Source organism: Microcebus murinus, chromosome 18, assembly GCF_040939455.1.
Source record: "Microcebus murinus isolate Inina chromosome 18, M.murinus_Inina_mat1.0, whole genome shotgun sequence".
NCBI classification, from domain to species: Eukaryota; Metazoa; Chordata; class Mammalia; order Primates; family Cheirogaleidae; genus Microcebus; species Microcebus murinus.
Window position 1 is genome coordinate 55,786,348 of NC_134121.1, and position 20,217 is coordinate 55,806,564.

At 47.9% G+C, this 20,217-nt stretch overlaps 1 protein-coding gene across 4 annotated transcripts in view; it reads right to left on the reverse strand.

The window, feature by feature from the left end:
- Positions 1 to 20,217, reverse strand: part of SLC39A11 (solute carrier family 39 member 11) — a 387,039-nt gene that overhangs the window by 272,606 nt on the left and 94,216 nt on the right. For all 4 annotated transcript variants that reach the window (XM_012756159.3, XM_012756157.2, XM_012756156.2 and 1 more), the window contains exon 4: positions 8,822 to 8,980. In XM_012756159.3, the coding sequence (XP_012611613.1) occupies positions 8,822 to 8,980 (159 nt within the window). The remainder of the gene's footprint in view (positions 1 to 8,821; positions 8,981 to 20,217) is intronic.

Consider the following 20,217-nt stretch of genomic DNA (forward strand, 5'->3'; position numbering starts at 1 on the left):
TATTTCGGCATATTATGGGGGTACAGATTTTAAGGTTTCAATAAATGCCCTTTCCTCCCCTCCCCCCACAAGTCTGAGTCTCCAGCATGACCATCCCCCAGATGGTGCACATCTCACTCATTATATATGTATATACTCGCCCCCCTCCCCCCTGCCCAATACCCTATTACTGCAGTACCTATGTGACCACTTAGGTGCTGTTCGGGTAATACCAATTTGCTGGTGAGTATATGTGGTGCTTATTTTTCCATTCTTGGGAAACTTCACTTAATAGTATGGGTTCCAGCTCTAACCAGGAAAATATAAGATGTGCTGTATCACCGTTGTTTCTTAGAGCTGAATAGTACTCCATGGTATACATAGACCACATTTTTTTTTTTTTTTTTGAGATAGAGTCTCACTTTGTTGCCCAGGCTAGAGTGAGTGCCGTGGCGTCAGCCTGGCTCACAGCAACCTCAATCTCCGGAGCTCAGCGATCCTCCTGCCTCAGCCTCCCAAGTAGCTGGGACTACAGGCACGCGCCACCATGCCCGGCTAATTTTTTGTATATATATTTTAGTTGGTCAATTAATTTATTTCTATTTTTGGTAGAGATGGGGTCTCGCTCAGGCTGGTTTCGAACTCCTGACCTTGAGCAATCCACCCGCCTCGGCCTCCCAGAGTGCTGGGATTACAGGCATGAGCCACCACGCCCGGCCATATACCACATTTTATTAATCTATTCTTGGATTGATGGGCACTTGGGCTGTTTCCACAGCCTTGCAATTATGAATTGTGCTGCTATAAACCTTCGAGTGCAGGTGTCTTTTTTGTAGAGTGTCATTGGATCTTTTGGGTAGATGCCCAGCAATGGGATTGCTGGATCAAATGGTAGATTCACTTGTATCACTTTAAGGTATCTCCATATTGCTTTCCACAGAGGTTGAACTAATTTGAAGTCCCACCAGCAGTGTAGGAGTATAGAATTTTTTTATTTTCATCTTGATTTCTTCATTTATGAAGTAATCATTTAGTAGGAGGTTGTTTAATTTCCACGTTTTTGTGTAGAAATGTGAGTTTCTGTTAGGGTTGATTTCTACTTTTATTCCACTGAGATCTGAGAAGGTACATGGTATGATTTCTATTTTTTTAAATTTCTTGAGATTTACTTTGTGTAAATCTCTAGGATATGGTCAATCTTAGAGAATGTCCCGTGAGCTGATGAGAAGAACGTATATTCAGTGGATTTTGGGTAGAATGTCCCGTAGATGTCAGTCAGACCCAGTTGTTCCAGGGTTTTGTTTAAGTCCATTATTTCTTTAATTTTCTGTTTGGAGGATCTGTCTTGTGCCATCAGTAGGGTGTTGAAATCTCTGGTGATTATGGAGTTGCTATTAATCCTTTTGCTTAGATCCAGTAAGGTTTGCTTTATGAAACTGGGTGCACCTAAGTTGGGTGCATATATATTTAAAATTGTTATCTCTTCTTGTTGAAGTGTGCCCTTCATCATTATATAATGACCCTCTTTGTCTTTCCCTACTTTTGTTGGTTTAAAAACTAAATCGTCTGAAATTAGAACTGCCACACCAGCCTTCTTTTGGCTTCCACTTGCCTAGAATACTGATCTCCACCCTTTTACTTTTAGTCTATATGCATCCTTGCAGGTTAGATGTGTTTCCTGAAGACAGCATAGACTTGGCCTGTATTTTCTTATCCATTCAGCCAGCCTATGTCTCTTGAGTGGAGAGTTTAAGCCATTTACATTTATTGAGAGAACTGATAGGTAAGGTAGATTACTGATCATTCTGTTGGGTTGGATGTTGTTGCTTTGATTTCTCTCTTGAGCCATTGTATTATCTGGCCTTTAATCTTTGGGTTTTGGTTGTTTTTATATTCGTGAGTTTTTATTATGGTGTTCCGTGCATAGCACTGTTTTGAGTACTTCTTGTAGGGCTGGTCTTGTCTTGGTGAATTCTCTGAGACTTTGCTTGTCTGAGAATGTCTTTATTTCTCCTTCATATATGAAGCTTAGTTTTGCAGGGAAGAAGATTCTAGGCTGGGCATTGTTTTGTTTCAGAAGAGTGAGAATGGGGCCCCAGTCTCTCCTTGCTTGTAAAGTCTCATTAGAGAAGTCTGGTGTTATTCGAATTGGCTTTCCCTTGTATGTCACTTGCTTCTTTCATCTTACAGCTCTTAGAAGGGCCTCTTTAGTTGATACTTTGGTCAGTCTGATGACTGCATGTCGTGACGTCTTCCTGTTTGCATTGAATCTCCCAGGGGTCCTCTGAGCTTCTTGAACTTGTATATCGAGATTTTGAGCAAGGCCTGGGAAATTTTCCTCTATTATATCTTCAAACAGCTTGTCCAAACCTTGGGTGTTGTCTTCTTCCCCTTCTGGTAACCCTATGACCCTCATATTAGGTTTCTTCACATAATCCCACATCTCTTGTAGGCTTTGCTCTTTTCTCTTGTTTCTCTACTCTCTCTCTGTGGTTTTATTTAGTTGGAGGGTGTTATCTTCAAGCTCTGAGATTCTTTCTTCTGTTTGATCTACCCTGTTCTTGAGACTTTCCACAGTATTTTGTAGTTCCCTGAATTGATTCTTCATTTCCAGGAGTTTGGTTAAACTTTTCTTCATTGTGTCCATTTCTTTTTCCAGATCCTGGAGGCTTTTTGTGGTTTCTTTGTGTTGGTTATTGAGTTGTTGTTGCAGCTCGGTGAGTGTTCTTATGATCCACATACGGAATTCCTCTTCTGTCATTTTGGTTGCCTGATTTGGGTTGGTGTCCGTTTCTAGGGGGCTGGTGCTCCTCTTTGGGGGTGTGTTTTCCGTTTGGTTCTTCATATTTCCTGAGTCCTTTCGCTGATTTCTTCCCATGTCGATCAGTTGTTGTTTCTTTCCTTTAGGTTTTTGTTTGGATATTCACACGCCTTGTTTAGTTTCTGAGCCGTTAGGTGGTGTCTGTGGGTGAGATTTGACCACTCCTTGTATAATGAGTCCGTGGGTGCCGTGATAAGGCTGTGCAGGATGCAGTCCCTGTCAGTAGGTGGCCTGTGTTTTCTGTAAGATACTCTTTGTGCCGTTTCCTCTCCTCTGGTCCCTCTGTAAGAGATTCTTTCCTGAACTGGAATTAGAAAGTTAAAGATGGAGAGAATCTACAAAGGAGAGAAACACAGACATACACCTCTCTGCGGAGGTGTATGGAATCACCTGTCACAGGTGCATGGAATCACCTGTCACAGGTGCATGGAATCACCTGTCACAGGTGCATGGAATCACCTGTCACAGGTGCATGGAATCACCTGTCACAGGTGCATGGAATCACCTGTCACAGGTGCATGGAATCACCTGTCACAGGTGCATGGAATCACCTGTCACAGGTGCATGGAATCACCTGTCACAGGTGCATGGAATCACCTGTCACAGGTGCATGGAATCACCTGTCACAGGTGCATGGAATCACCTGTCACAGGTGCATGGAATCACCTGTCACAGGTGCATGGAATCACCTGTCACAGGTGCATGGAATCACCTGTCACAGGTGCATGGAATCACCTGTCACAGGTGCATGGAATCACCTGTCACAGGTGCATGGAATCACCTGTCACAGGTGCATGGAATCACCTGTCACAGGTGCATGGAATCACCTGTCACAGGTGTATGGAATCACCTGTCACAGTTGTCACATGTGCTCTCTCATGGCAGCTCTGGCCAAATGCTGACACCAGCAAAAGTTGGGTGCATATGAAAAGCACGTGTTAAGTGTCCACTAGAGGCATCTTCTTCGCCGTCACAATGAGAACAGAAACTGAACATGGTTGAGGACATAGATAAATCGAGGGCCGGACTCACATCTGTAATCCCAGCACTTTGGGAGGCCAAGGTGGAAAGACTGCCTTAGGCCAGGAGTTGGAGACCAGTCTGGGAAACATAGCGAGACCCCGCCTTTACAAAAAATTTAAAAACTTAGCCAGGTATGGTGGTGCATGCCTGTAGTCCCAGGTACTCGGGAGGCTGAGGCAGGAGGATTGCTTGAGCCCAGGAGTTCAAGGTACAGTGAGCTATGAGCATACTACTGCACTATAGCCTGGGCTGAACAGAACAAGACCCTATCTCTATTAACAACAACAAAAAAAAAATTAAGGAGGAGCTGAGAAGATGGTATCTACTTGCTAGCCCCTCCTCCCCCCCAGGAGCCTGTCCAGGCAGGACTACTGGCCACATCCTCTCAGATACAAGAGCCTCAGAGTCACATGCACCTGCTACCTACGCCGGCAGCCTCCTCAGGACCCAAATGCCAAGCGGGGAGGGAGGAGGGGATGGGGAGCACATATCTACCCGGGAAAAGACTGCCAAGATGCAAAACAAGCCGAGAAAAGCAAGTAGCGACAACACAGTCAATATGTTACCATTTGTTTTTCAGAAAACAAAACAAAATTACATTTCCAGAGGCACATATAAGCATATGTTAAAGCACAGAGCAAGCTAACTACTCAGAGAGGGAGAGCATTTGAGCAAACCACACTAAGATGGTAAGATGCTATATAGGTATTAACATGACCATAAAATCATTTCAAGTTTAAAAATAACACAGAAGCGAATGCAAACTGATCCCAACTAAAAATGTGCACATGCACACACACAAGAGAAGGAAGACCCACATGGAGTCCGGGCTGGTATTGCCATAAAGATAATTTAAATCCTACTCAAACAACACAAGCACATGGGGGAGAGGGTTTATATTTCAATATTTAAAAGGTATGGCATAACTGGTTTTCTATTTTAAAAAAAAGCGAAAAGACTGGAATGATATCCACTAACTGCGATCCTTCACTGGTTGGTATGGGAAGATGAGAACAGGGAAGGATTTTCACATAAAATTATCTCAAAAATGTTTCATGATGAGATTTTTTTTTAATTGTATTCATGTGATACTAATGTGACCAATAAGAAAGACAAGGGGCCTTGGGGCACACACACGACCCCCCTCCCCCACCCTACCGTAACCCAGAAAAATCACTGCTTTTCAACTGAAGGCAAAGGTGTCCGGCCTGCTGCACCTGTTAACTTCATACAGAAACACAACGGGAAAGATCGTAACAATGTCAGTATCTCCAAACGGCTGTTCAAGGTCCTTCCTGTTTCCCCCCAGGGCCGTCCCTAAGGGGGGTGTTGGCTCAGGCTGGCCCAGGCCTAGCAGGCCGAACCTTTCTTTCCTAACCCCCTGCCCGTCTCCCCTTTCATTAAGAACCCACCTGGCAAAGTCTCAGTGAACCCCTGTCAAGTTCATTTGCCATTAACAGTTACTGCACAAGCCTTCTCTACTCTATTCCCAGATAAACACAGAAAACAAACACCCAGTTCGGAGAGGAACTTGATGCATCTCAAGTTAACAGAGCCACAGTGGTTTCAACCTGACAGGCTGTTATGAGTAAAGCCCTTTCCATGACCAATATTTTGCTTTGGCTCCAACAGGGAGACAAACGAATCTGAAAGGCTGAACAGAAACGAGTTAAAGAACATAGTCGGTTGTTAACCGTTTCCTTCCCACTAACCCAGGAGTTTTGCTGCCATTTGTGTCCTGAATGAATAACCAGGGTCGGTGGCCCTGATGTCCCTGGGCGGGCCCTGGGACTTGCGCCTGAATGGTCACGGGCATTGCAAAGCAATCCCTCAAACCACAGTTCTGCCCGTCCTGGGCTTCCAGGTGAAACAACAGAGGCTGGCGTGCTTCCTTTTGCCCTAGCAGACTCCAACCAGAAAAGTCTCCAGAGGACAGGAAAGAGGTGCTGGGGTTTTCTGCCCTACATCCTGGGGCCCCTTGGTCAGAACCGCGGCCAAAGCCTTTTGCTCCAGCTACTTCTTTCTACTCCTGGGCCACCTGCTGAACAGAGAGGGGCTTTGTCATAAGGTGGGATGACCTGGGAACTGAAAAGATCTGGAACCGAATTTACCCACAGCCTCAAAAGCCACTGGTTTCTAAATTACAAGAGCAACAAGCACCCTGAAGACAAATTCAACACCCACCCCCTAGCAGACGACTATATTCCCTGTGGGTGCTCAATCCAAGCCAGAAAACCGTGATGACTCAGGATTCAAAATGCATTAACTCAGACTCCATAAAGCCACAGGTCTGAGCTGCCACCTTTTTTGGGTCTGAGAAGCAAAGGAATAGTGAAACCAAAGGAAGCCTTCAGCCTGCCTCGGAGTGAAGGTCCACGGACTGTTTCCAAACACGTCTCTTTCAACATTTGTATGCAATGACTGTAGCGATTATAAATAATTCTCATCTATTTATAAGACCTTCTAAGACAAATTCCCCTTCTCACATCAATAGCAAGAATTAATTTCTTTTAAAATGCCCTAGAAACAGATGTTTACTGTCAGGCCGATCTTTCTGCCAGCTAATGAGGTTCTGGGCTTTACTGGTGATCCTGCCCCTTTCTGACACCTTCCGTGCCCCTCCCTAGACATGCACCCACCACTCCCCACTCCCAAACCATTGCTGATTTTCTGTAGAGAATGTCCAGAACTTTCCTCTGGGACCTTTTCCATACTCAAAGCATATTATTAGAACATGAGCTGCACAGTACAAATTGGCCGGTGACTATTTACACTGCCCAGAGAAAGCCCCTACACCCAGACAGCTGATCAAATACACCCGACAACCACCCTGCACCAGCAGTAATGACCAACATGAAGGCCCAGAGCCCTGCCCAAGGGACAGTCTTAGAAGCCCAGCGGGGCCCACGTGGTAGGGGTAGAATGAGGCCTGGCAGGGACTGGGCAGAGCCGCCCAGCCAGACTCTGCCTGCTGCTCAGGAGTTAAGGCCACTGGCTATCAAATCATCCCATCGGGGCGAGCAAAATACGCTCCGACAGCAAGTTCACACATAACTGGGGGGACTGGGGATGGCAGTCCCCATCGAGCGCCTCTGGAAGCTGCGATTGCACGGGGATATTCAACAGCAAGGAAGCCAGATGTTCGGGGTCAGAAACAGATACTGCCATTCAATCTTTTGATGACAAAAAATGACACACAGTCTTTCCTTTAAGACAATATGACAGGCCGCGCGCGGTGGCTCACGCCTGTAATCCTGGCACTCTGGGGGGCCGAGGCGGGCGGATTGCTTGAGGTCAGGAGTTGGAAACCAGCCTGAGCAAGAGTGAGACCCCACCTCAACTAAAAATAAAAAGAAATAATTGGCCAACTAATATATATAGAAAAAAATTAGCCGGGCATGGTGGCGCATGCCTGTAGTCCCAGCTACTTAGGAGGCTGAGGCAGGAGGATCGCTTGAGCCCAGGAGATTGAGGTTGCTGTGAGTGAGGCTGGCGCCACGGCAAATCACTCTAGCCTGGGCAACAAAGTGAGACTCTGCCTCAAAAAAAAAAAAAAAGACAATATGACAACTGTCCATCCAACATCACATCCAGGTATCTGGTCCAAGGACAGTCCTACAACACAAGGAATCAGTGTCTCACTAGCTGCAGGGACCAGAGGCCAAGGTCCTAGGAATTCTTCCTTCTCTTTCTCCAGTTGGGAGATTTAAGGCGAGATAAAGGCAGAAAGGCGGGGAAGAGAACTTCAACCTACCTCCGGGGGTACATGTGTTGACTACGGTGAGGCTGACTTCATCCTAATGCACCAGGAGCCAACAGAAGAAATGGACTTTGACCCCCGTCTCTCCATCGAGATTAATAGTTCCTCCTGTACACGGCCCTTTCTGGGTGAGCAGGGAATTTAAGCTCTAGCTCGGGGGTCCTTCTGCCCACCTCAAGGACTTGCTGGGGCACAGAGTCTGGCAAGGCTGCTGTGTCTGGCCCACGCTGTGACTGGCACGGACCCCCTTCCTCTACTGACAACAGTGCACGCAGATTAACAGGTGTTAGCCAATGGCTTGTGGTTCCCCTCGAGTGGCCTGGCCTTGGCTCTCCCTGCTTAGCGATCGTGGCCATACAGCAAGGCCGTGCTCCTTCCCAAACCCAACCCACCAGCCCTGGGTCAGCAAAAAACCCTAAAATCTCTGGCTGACCCCTAAGTCTGGTGCCTTTTTAGATTTTGAAACTTTTACTTAATAGTCCCTCTCATGGGAGTTATCCTCCAATTATCAGAAGGAAAACTGGAGCTCAGGGACACAACCAGTGAACAGCGGACGTGAACTTGAACCCGGACCCCTGCTGCCCAGACTGCGCCTCACCTGCCTGCCAGCCCTTGCTGACGTCATGCCTGGCAAAGGCCTGATGCTACAGCTGGGGGGGCTGTCATCTCCCTGATGACATCGTAAGCTCAGTAAGAGACAAGACCACAGTCATGGTCACTCGCTTCTCCCAGTGTCTAAGTCTTCTCATACATACAGTGCCACCACAGCGCATTACCTGCACTCTATATTTTTAACGAAATCCGACATTTGAAATCTGAACTCACCAAAATGTAAATAAGGGGGTGATTAGTCATCTCACCAAGATATTATTTTCTTTAAGGAAGAAATCACAATTCCTCTAATGCAGGCGTCCTCAAACTACGGCCCGTGGGCCACATGCAGGCGTTTTTGCCCGTTTGTTTCTTTACTTCAAAATAAGATATGTGCAGTGTGCATAGGAATTTGTTCATAGGTTTTTTTTTTTAACTATAGTCTGGCCCTCCAACGGTCTGAGGGACAGTGAACTGGCCCCGTTTAAAAAATTTGAGGACCCCTGCTCTAATGCCTTGTGATCTGTTTAGGTACCATTGACTACTTGGAGATATTAACGAGCATATCAAGTTTGAACCGAAATGAGTCTACGGCACAGAGGTGGACGTATCCCGACACGACAGCCCCAAGTAGACATGGTACTCACCAGGTGCGGCATCAAGAGGTCAGCCAGGTAGACGAAGGCAGCTCCGAGGGTGAAGCCAACGGCCACCGGGAAGAAGGCAAAGGCACCAAAGCCCCCCGAGGACGTGGCCATCTCAACAGCTGGGGCCAGGAGGGACCAATAGGAAGCTGCTAACATGACCTACAAAAACCACAAAGAGCAAAAAACCATTAAACCAACCACAAAAGGCCTTCCAAGCGGGACCTCATTAGCTCTCCATGGCTCCAACAGAGCCCTACGATTTCATGTTGAGTTAGGCCTTTAATCTCCAGTGGTAAGTGTCATCCCAAAGCAAAAAGCTACCCCCAGAATTCCTGGAACTACTGTTGTAAGAACTCACTTTGGAGTAGGACAGAGCTGACCATGGGAGGATGCTGTCATCTAGCCTATAATTCAGTGGTTTCTCAACCAGGGATGATTTTGCCCCCACAGGACATCTGGCAACATCTGGAGACATTTTTAGTTGTCACGCTGGGAGCATGGTAGGGAGAGGTTGCTACTGGTATCTAGTGAGTAGAGACCAAGAGTCTCAGTAAACACCCTACAAGGCACAGCACAGCCCTGACAACAAAGAATTATCCGGCCTTAAATGTCAGTACTAACATGGAAAAATCCTGTTCTAACTGATTACTTCCAAGACAAACTGCTATTTCATGAGCTCCACTGCATTATAACAAAGCTCTAATTATTACAAAGTCCTTCCTTGTATTGAGCTGAAATCTGTCTCCCTTCCATTTGTACCTATTTCTTATCGCTAAAATTTATTGATCATCTACTATTTTCCAGGGACTAAGAAATACACTTGATATTTTATCATCACAGCAACTCCAAGAGACAGAGGTTGTTTTTCTACTGTTATATGTGGATGAAGAACTTGAATCTCAAGGGCACGTCGGCAGTAAGTGGCAGACCCAGGGAACTGCCCAAGCAAGGCCATAACTCACTCAATGAGGGGAGAAACATGAAGGAGAAGAGAAAAAAAAAATGAGGCTGGTCTCAAATCTCAGTGAGGCCAATCTGACAAAAGATTTTCCAGCACAAGCCAAATGAAACACACATCCATGGCTTGTTTACTCTTATAGATGCCGTGACATCTTTTGGCTGGAGTACACCCACCACCATCGTAACTAAGTGACAGTTATCACCAACGCGGCAAGTGTTGAATGGGTTTCTAAAAATTACTTAATTATGCTTTGCCTTAAAAAAATAAAATCATCTGCATCACCCATCTCCAAAATAACATTCAAAGTGACAGAACCAGGTCTTACAACAGCAACAATAAAGACCAAATCCACGAACTGCCTCCTGCCACCAGCCATCCATCATTCACATACAGTCCCTTGCTCTGGACCAAATTCTCCCAGTAAAACCGCACCTGCTTCAGAAACTCCCAAGTAAGAATAAGAATGTCTTGTCTAAATAGGATGGGAGCTGAAGGTGACCAGTTCGACTCCATGAGCCCGGCTGTCGAAAAAGATCATCAAAGCAAGTCTGAGGGCTCCTCCTCCCCGCCACAGCCTCACCCATCCCTCTCCCCGACTTTGTCTCGATAGCTTTAGAACTCAACAGCCTACGTAGCTGCCACGCATGGTGCACTCCCCACCGAGGAGCCCGCACAGAGGCACAGAGATGGAGAAGTCCCCCCGTTCCTCTTTCTGTCCAGCGACCTCTCTCCTCGTGTGTTTCAGGGTCTCCCACGAAGTCCCACTTTCAACGACTCTAAAACCACATGATCCAGGTACGCCCACTCATCTCATCATCTAAACGCTCCCCACCCTCCATCCTGTGATGGGAAAACACACATTGTTGTCAGCATCACTTGAGGTTCTTCCCCAGCCTCTGCCCTCATCTCCTTCCCAACACAAGGTCCAACCTCTTCTGGCAAAATTCCCTTCCATCCCTCTGCTTCCCCGAGGGATCCATCCCCTACACATGAGAAACACAGTGTTCTCGCGGACAAGCCACTCAAGGCAGGGCAGAAGGGATGCATCTCTCAGGGGAGGGCATGCTGGAATCCGGGGTGTTTGCAAGGCAAAAGCATCTCCGATGATTTCGGGGGCCCCTCCTTGAGAATCACTGTTTTATAACCTTCCCCTCAAATCCAGGACCCAGTTGGATTTCTTCCTCTCCTTGACAGCCTCCCGGCCTCCTACATAAACTAGAAAATGACCAAGAACAGTCTGGAAATGGAATTGGGCTGCCTAACGTGATGGTAAGGCCCAGAGGCAAACAACCCTAGGCAAGTAACCTGAGCTCTCCGCAGCTCAGTTTTACCACCCTAAAATGACACTGTTTGCAGGGTTGTCGTGAGACTCATACAAAGCAGTGCACATACCACACCACCCAGTCCCGGCAGGAAACAGGCGGCGGGAGTCAGTGTCGTTTTGGATTCTTCCCTCTCCGCGAGCCTGCCTTCTCTAAACACGTGTCCTCCTTTCCCCCACCTTGCTCTGTGCCCCACTTCTAGGGTGGCCCTTTTCCACCACTCCGGATTCACTATTTGTGTCCATGCTCCCCCGGGGCCTCGTACACGGCCGGGGCTGGGGCTGTCCCATGAGCATCTTCACACCCGGGCACCCCCATCAGAGCAGCCATGGACAGAGCAGTTGTCGGCCCCACTAACGGAGGGGAGCCACGGGGGTGGAGAAACCAGAACGCATGATCAGGAGGTGATTCAACACCCATTTTTTTTGGTCTGTTACCTAAATGTTACAGTAATTGTTACCTTCCAAATTAAGTACTATATAGGCTCACACTCAAATGCCTTCAATCCTCTGACAAACACTGGCTGAGTAATTGTTTAAAATGATGGAGTTTTTCATGGGTGTGGAAAGAAGTCAACACAGAATTTTCAAAGCGTCATGGATAATCGAGCAAACGGTCTACTGACAGAATCGCAGACTCATTCAGAGTTGAAAGGGACTGTAGGCAACTACTGAGTCCAGAAAACGTCATTTAGCAGAAGGAAAAACCGAGACCCAGAGAGATGCGGTGGCTTCCCCAAAGCCTGGGAGCAAGCAAATGCTACCCAAGGTTGACTGCACCACCCCTGCATCCAACTAACACCATCACTTACCCCCATAACGACCCAGAGTCTTTAGTGTGTAGCTCTTGGAATTTCTTTAAAGACCAGGCTTCAGTTACCTGGTCCCCTAACATCAGGCAAAGAATCCTGAAACCAAAGTCTGGCATGAATCAGCTTCAGCAGTAACGGAATGTAATCGATTCCAAGGCATTCCCCAAAACTGTGATATAAACTACTGGGCCAAGAATATTGTGAGCAGCTAATAAACAGTGGTAATGATCCTGTTAAACACCTGCCTCTGAAACATAAATCAGACCTTACAAATTTAAATCCATTAATAGCCCCTGACTGCCTTAGAAGTAGGTAGAACAACAAGCACTGTTGTAACTCACAGTATAATCTCTTCCTAGCAGCACAGCCAAACCTGAGGATTTCAAAACAAAACATATAAATATTGTACTTTCGGTCTAGGTATCTGAATAAAAGGCACGCCTTCCTCTACTACAAACTCCACCGTCTAAATGCAATATGTACCCTCACTGGGATCCTGGAACACAAGGAGGACATCGGTGGGGAAACCAGTGACATCGGAAGTCTAGAGTTTAGGGAAGAGCAATACTCCAACGTTAACGTCTTAGTTCTGACAAACGTACCATGATTATCTGTGTAAGACGCCCAGGTTAGGGGAAGTTGGGTGAAGGGTATACAGAAACTCCCTGTACTACTGTAACTTTTCTGAAAATCTAAAATTCTTCCAAAATAGAGAGCTTATTAAAAGCTAATAACAATAACCAAGGCCTGCGAGAAGACTGAGGAAGCTCCTTCAGCATCGACCGTGAGCAAAGACCTGAAGCCAAGAGCACCCACAGTTTGCCTTAGGGGTCAGCAGTGCGCCCGGCCCAGAGCCTCACCGCGTGCTAAGTCAGAGGGACAACGTGCTTTTCCTTGTTGAGACCAACAACCTCCTCTCTGTGGCTCAGAGTTGGTCCAGTAACTCGCCCAAGTACCACCAGCTGGAAGCGGCGGGGCTGGGATTTGAAACCCAGGCCTAACTCCAGAGCCATGCTCTTAGCCCTGCAGCTATGCTCCATCTCCCGGATGCATGAAATTCCTTAAAAATAAAAACACAGTATTCACAACGCCACCTACTCAGTATCTCAGAGAATTTCCCCCAAAATATAATTTCCAAATGTGTTCTATGCTAACGTGAAATTCCTAGTCCGTTTTGGAATGTCAGAAAACGTAAACCGTGGGACTTCTAGTTAAACGTGGCCAGTCGCATGCAAGCTGCTGGTTCCCAAATCCCCAGTGGAGTAAACGTACAAGGACGAGATGGATCCAAAGGCCAAAGACAAAAGGAAAGGAAGGGGATGTGGCAGCCACGGTGCTGTGGGAGCTAGAAGAGAGGTGCAGGTCACCACGGACAGACGCCCTGAAAAAGCTGACGCTTGGCCGAGGAAAGTGGCTAGAAGTGCCTCACCCCACAAAGCCCCAAAGCCTTTGAAAAGCAGGGTGCAGATGGGCCTACACAGACTGGCGGAAGCCCGGGCAGGAAGCAAGCAGACCGCAGGTGCCTCCTGCACCCCACTCGGCCAGGTGACTGTCCCACCAGGCATTCCAGGACCCTCGGTGCAGCTAAGGGTGAGGGCACCACGCTAAAAACAGGAGGAAAAAGTGATAGTCACCGTGCTAGAACAGGGGTACCCAGGGGCCTCCCAGTCTTCACCCTGATTTCACAGTGAAAATCCAATGGGGGTAAAGGATCCTATGTACGAAAACTCAATTTTCAGAAACATCCCTGCATGAAGACATAACACCCACCTGGGCTGTGTTTCTGATGAAGGCTCTTAAATCACCGCCCTGGCACCAGAAGGCCGAAACGAACTGCAGGGAACACTTAAATCAGCAGATACTTGCAAGCTCCTTCCACGGTCCATTTGGGAGTTCTCAAAACCCAGAGAATCGCATGATGTGCCCCTTTTCCTCAAATTATCATGCAAAATGCTACAGGGATCCACGCTTTATACTACTACTGATTTCCCATTGGGGTCAGACGTACCCCCACAGAATAAGCAGTAACAATCAGCTAGACACCCAGCCCGTAGCAGGCAAACCTTTTCACTCCTGTTAAGGGGCTCATTTTGGGACAATTTCAGCTCTGCAAATATAAATAAATTTGCAGAGAGTCCCTGAAGGAATACATCAGAATATTCTGGCATCGTGGGTACAGTTGAGCATTTCCTTTACTATAGTAATGACAGTTTAAATCCTGAAAGATAACTCAAGCCACAAAACGAAATTTCCTTCTTAATAAAAAGGAAGAAGGAAATTATTGCATGTAGCTCATTTACAATGCGCTGAATTATCAGTATCAATTATTTGCCTCCCTAAAGAAGGTGCAAGAAGTGTCGGAAGGCAGGGACACAGTTGGAGAGAGCAGCACCCAGCTTGGGCGGCCGCTGCAGAGCTGGTCCTCTTTAGACGTCTGTGGAAGCAGAAAAACAAGGACTCTAACCTCAGGAAGGTTACCGTACAATTAAGGAATAGGTGCAAACTTGTACCCACATAAGTCAAGGCAGTCTTACTTTGAGAGTACAGAGGCCAAGTACTGTCTCTATTCCGTCTGCAAATCAGATATAAAATTAATCTTTAGAGGTCAATCAGCAAGGACCTTGACATTGTTGGCGACTATTAACATGGCCAACATGATGCTAGACTCTGAGGGCCAAAGGAAAGGACGATCCAAAGCAGATCTTGGCCTTGCCTTCCAGGAGCTGGCCACGTAGCATGGTAAGACAGACCACAGAAGACATCTGAAAGGATAAAGGAAGACAGTCTGCAATCGTGCCAAGTAAGGGGATACCAATGTTGTTTAAAAATAAATAAAGTAGAACATCAGAGAACAGGGAGGGGCTCTTGAAGGTTGGACACGGCTTGGAAAGGAAAATGAGGGTGGGGCCTTTCTAGCTGAGAAGAGGAGAGCAGGTGGCATCTGGGGGCAAGCATGCCAAAGCTGTCTGCAAGGTGCCCTGCCTGGCTAAAGAAGAGGGTGGGGTCGGGGAGCAGGAAAGAACGGTTTAGACTTCAGACAATGGGTGGGTTGTTTCCAACTCTGGCTGCACGCTAGAATCAAGTGGAGTTTTCATATACAGATGCCAGCGCCGCTCAACAGCCTACTGACACAGGCTGGCAGGGCGGGGGCACCGCACCGAGATTTAGAGTCCCACGCGCCACGCTGAAGCGGCTCAGCCAGCACGGAGCAGGTCAGGGCCGGGCACAGGAGGCATCTCGGAAGGGGGAGCTGGCATCGGAAGGCAGAACAAGTTTGACAGGTAAGACTGGAAGCAACTAGGGATATGATCCAGACCAGAGAGGAGACAGAGGGACAGAGAAGGAGGAAGGAAACTGCGTGTGACCCTCCAGAACGCTGTCGTCGCCCACGCCCGTTCAACATGGACTGGCTGGATCAGAAACCCATGATGGGTGGCCACATGAATTCTGCACTGAGTCACCTTTTAAATTTGGCATGTCAGTTATGAATCACGACTCAAGCATGAATCAAATTCGCACGGGGGCTCCTCTATCTGTACCTAATTTGCTTTTATCAACAAGCCTTCATAACATACCAGCTTCACGTAATTTTACAGAACTAAGCCTCACAGCTCAAAATTAGAATCGATTACGTTCAGCCTCAACTACAGTTACTAATTGACGTGGATCTGCTTGGATGACCTGACTCTTCTTAGCTACACCTACCCAGTGGCAGTGACGGGCAGGAGCTTGGCTTACACTCTCCAAACCGGGGAAGAGCGTTTTTGCTTTGAAAAGAAAGAAAAAAAAAATCTACCATATGACCCAGTAATTTCTCTCCCAGATAGTTGCCCAAGAGAAATGAAAACATACGTCCACACACAGACTTACACAACAATGTTCACAGCTGCTTTATTTGTAGTAGCCCCAAACTGGAAACAACCCAAACGCCCATCAACAGGACGACACAAACACTGTAGTACATTTACAAAATGAATATTCCTGAGCAATAAAAAGCAGCAAAATACTACCATGGCAACACTGGATGGATTTCAAAATCATTACACTGACTGAAAAAAAGCAGACACTATATATATATAAATGCATATATATGTGTGTCTGTGTACAAATACACACACATTGTTTGGTTCCATTTAATCACTAGACTATGCAAAACCAGTCCCTGGCAACAGAAGTCCTAAAGAGGTTGCTTGGGAGGAGCAGCACTGACTTGGGGAACAGGAGCTCTTTCTGGGGTGACAAATGTTCTCTATCTCATTTTGAGTGGTAGTTATACATGGGTATAACTACCATTGTCAAAACCTACTTAAGATCTGGGCATATTGTTGCATATAAATTATACCCAGTTTTTAAGTCTTAAAAGGCTAAGTCACATTTGCTCTATGGATAGCATGTTGGGTATCCAGGTTCTAGGGTCTAGCTTAAAATGGTCCCTCTGGGGACACGCTTGGGTCATCTAATACAGTCACTAAGTACCTGAGAAGGCCCAGAGCTGAGAGACAGGCCATCCTTCAATGCTAAGTACCAGCAGTGCTAGACAAGTATGGCAACCAGACCCAAAGGGATCTCGCAGCATCCATTCTCAACGGCCACAGGTCCTCACTGGCGAAGTCCTAGACTGTAGTAAGTTCCTTCAAGCAAGGACAACTACCCAAGACATATCTGAGCTTCAGATTTACTGATCGTCAACCTAATTCTAACTCCTATGCCACAGAAACAGAGCTGAAGAAAGTTAGCCACCAAGCCCAGTCCTGCTCCAACTCTAAGTTCCCATTTCCAAGTGCAACTCAGCTCAACAAACATTTACTAAGCAACTACAACGAGTGAGCTGCACACCTGGACTGGAGCCCCCACCGGCAATGATCTTAGCAACACCTAAAGACAGACTGCTGTGCTCCAAGGTCTAATAACACTTGGACTGTTTGAGTTTGACGTTCCCCTTCTGCAAACCCATCACTTCAAATAGAAGAGCAAGTATACTGATTACTTCCATCCTTTCAAGGCAGATCCGGGCTAGCTAGATGAATCCTTCAGCTTGCCAAAATTATTAACTCCATGCAGACTAAAAAGAAAAGCAGGGAGGGGGGCATCCTTATTAAACCTTTTCACCAGCTGGTCACCAAGAGAGTGTGAACATACTGCCCCAAGCTGCCTCCCTGTGGCACCCAGCCACCATTCCATCAGCACCCTCTCAACTTGGGCCCGTTGACGGACAACTGCACCAGCTGGTCAAGTCCACCCCCATCCCACCCCACCACCACCACTCATCATGCCGATCCAATCTGTCCCAGATCTGGCTGCTGAGGAGACGGCCCCTGCCAACATTTGAAGGGGGAGAGAGGAGTTGGCTCCATTGAGTAAAAACCCAAAGACACAGGGATCAGGAGCTTCTCCCACTTCATTCACCTCCCTCAAGGCAGGTGACACGCCACCAAACTCCTGGCTGCGTGCCTCTCCCTGGCTCAAACTAGCCATCAGGCTCGGGGGCAGGAGCTTCAAGGTCAAGGAGAAGGAAAGATGCCACCCTCATTCCAAACAAAATCACACTTCATTCCACCGCTCATGCAAACACGGGTTCTCAAGGTGTTCTCTGTCCCAACTCACCCGAGGGACGCAAGACAATCCCATGGTGCGGTGGCAGTGAGTCCTGGGAGAGGAAGGGCAAGAGGTAGGAGTGATGGTGCAGACCCTCAAGACAGGACCAGATGTTGTGTGAAAAAGGCCCCCCACCCCGAGGATCACCTGATGTAGCAAATAAAATTTAGGACACCCAAGTCAAATCTGAATTTCAGATAAATATTTTATTATAACTATGGCCCTAAATTTTGCATGAGACATGCTCATACTAAAAAATTATTTCTGAAATTTAAATTTCACTGGCAACCCTCCCCCACCAGTAATTCTGGGTATGCCCATCGTCCTCTTGCTCCCTCTCCATGAAAGGAAACACGACATGGCGGATAGAGGCATAACTCTGGAGTCCGACCACCTGGGTTCAAATCCAAGCTCCTCCATTTATCAGCTGAGGGATGCTGGGTAAGAGGTTAACCTCTCTGGGGCTATTATTTTCTTCTCATGTAAAAGGGAACTAAGAATAGAAATAATAGTAGCATTCATAAATGAAATTAATGATATTAACATTTACTTAAAGAAGAACTTTCTTAATCCTGCTCACACTAAGAGTTAGGTACTATTGTCATTCCTGTTTCTCAAGAGGCACAGAGAGGTCACGTAATTGAACAAGGTCACACAGCTACTAACTGACAGAGCCAAGATTCAAACCCAGGCAGCGTGGCGGCTCCTGTATCCCTACTATTGTGACCATAACACCATCCCACCTCTCAGCACAAACACGGGCCGTAAGCACCGGATACCACATATGCTTATTACATCTCTATTGTTACTGTCATTACAGCCGATGACTTGAAAAAAGGGGTTGACTCAAACCCTCGCGATCTAAATGCCAGAGTTCCCACGGAACATAAGCCCAATCTACCCGTGGTACATACACGTGACTGTAAATAGATAGGAGCGCACGTGCAGTGGGACCAGATGGGTCCGTATAGTGCGGTCACCCACCGACCCTCTAAATTTCAACCCAATCCCATAACACGGAGAAGTGGGCTACTATTCGTACACAAGGATTGCGCCACCCAACTGTGGGAGACAGTCAGCGAGGAGCTGGGATCCCAGCATGTCAGGAGCCCAGAAATCTCAGGGAGGGGAGGGTCCGGCAGAAGATCACCATGGGCCAGACGCACTGCAGCACTGGGAGGACCCAGGCGGGGAGTGGGGGCGGGGCTTCATCTAGAGCGAGGGGGGAGGGGCGGGGACAAGACTTTGCCCAGAGGCTGTACCCAAGGTACCCAAGGCAGGACAGGTTAGGAAGCAGGCTGCGGATGGGAGGGGCAGATGGGAGGAGGGGCATCCCAGGAGCCGCAGGGCAGGTTCAAGGCAAAGCACAGGTACACGTAAAGAGGCCAGAACGGAGACGGGACTATGCCAAGCAGAGCTGGGAACGCAGTCCCGAGACGTTTAGACTTGGAGACCTTCGGAGGGGGAGTGTTAAAGACTCTCAGGTATGATTTAGGAAGATAATTCTGTGGGCAGCATTAAGAAATTCGGGCAGTGTTTATCAAGTGCCCTGCCAGGCGCCGGGCATTGTCAAGAAGGAGACGGGCACCTTCTCCGCCCAGGAGGAGCTGTCTGCTAGCGAGAGCTGACAGGCGATACACAAGAAAGCGGATAGATAGGAAACTCAGAACGATGAACAACACGAAGGGAATAAAATGACATCCTGGGATGGAGAGTGACAGAGAAAGGCCATTTTACCAGGGTAGTCAGGGAAGGCTTCTCTGCGGAGGTGACGTTTGAGCTTGAGACCAGATGATGAGAAGGGGCCACCGCACAATACTTAGTAGAGGGCCCATCGAGCGAGATTCCTCAGGTCAGAACAAGTTTGGTCTGTTGGTGGCAACAGAGGAATGACCGTGACAGAAGCAGAGTGACCGAAGCAGGGAGGGTTACCAGGGAAGAGGAGAGAGGTGGCCACGGGGGAGTTAGGATTTTTCTCCCAGAGCAGGGAGTGCTGTGGGCCGATCTGCATTTATAAAAGCTACTTCCAGAGATGGGGGAGGCAGAGCGCCCAGCCAGGGGCCCCTTCAGCAGCCCCATGTAAGGTGACGACGACAACCAGGTGGCCGCAGTGCAGGTGAGGAAAGATAGTCAGAGCTGGGCCATCTCGCAGGGAGAGAGGATAGGGCTTGTCACTGGAGTAGATGACGCCTCAGCATTTACTGGGGCCACCTTCCCTCTAAAATTCCAGGGAGGACAACTTCCTCGCCTCTTCCAGCCCCCAGTGGCCACCAGCAGTCTGTTCCTTGGCTTGTGGACACACGGTTCTGGTCACGTGGCCATCCTTTCCCTGTGTGTGTGTCTCACAGTGTCCAAATGTCCCCTTTTTTTTATAAGGACACCTGTCCTATTGAACATAGGGGCCGCCCCAATGCAGTGCGATCTCGCCATAACCTGATTACATCTACAAAGACCCCATTTCCAAAGAAAGTTACCTCCACAGGTTCTGTGTAGACAGGAATTTGGGGGAGGCGTGGACTCTACCCAACCCGGGACAGACAGGAACCAAGACGACTTGCAGGATCGGGGCCTGCAGCACTTGGTAGAAGGTGGAGCCCTGACGGAGGGGAGAACCCGAGAGAAAGAGCGGGTCCGGAGGGCAGGTGGGGGAGGAAGCGGGTCCGGCCCTCGAGAGCTCCATGTTGAGCCTATGGGGGGGGCTGTCCAT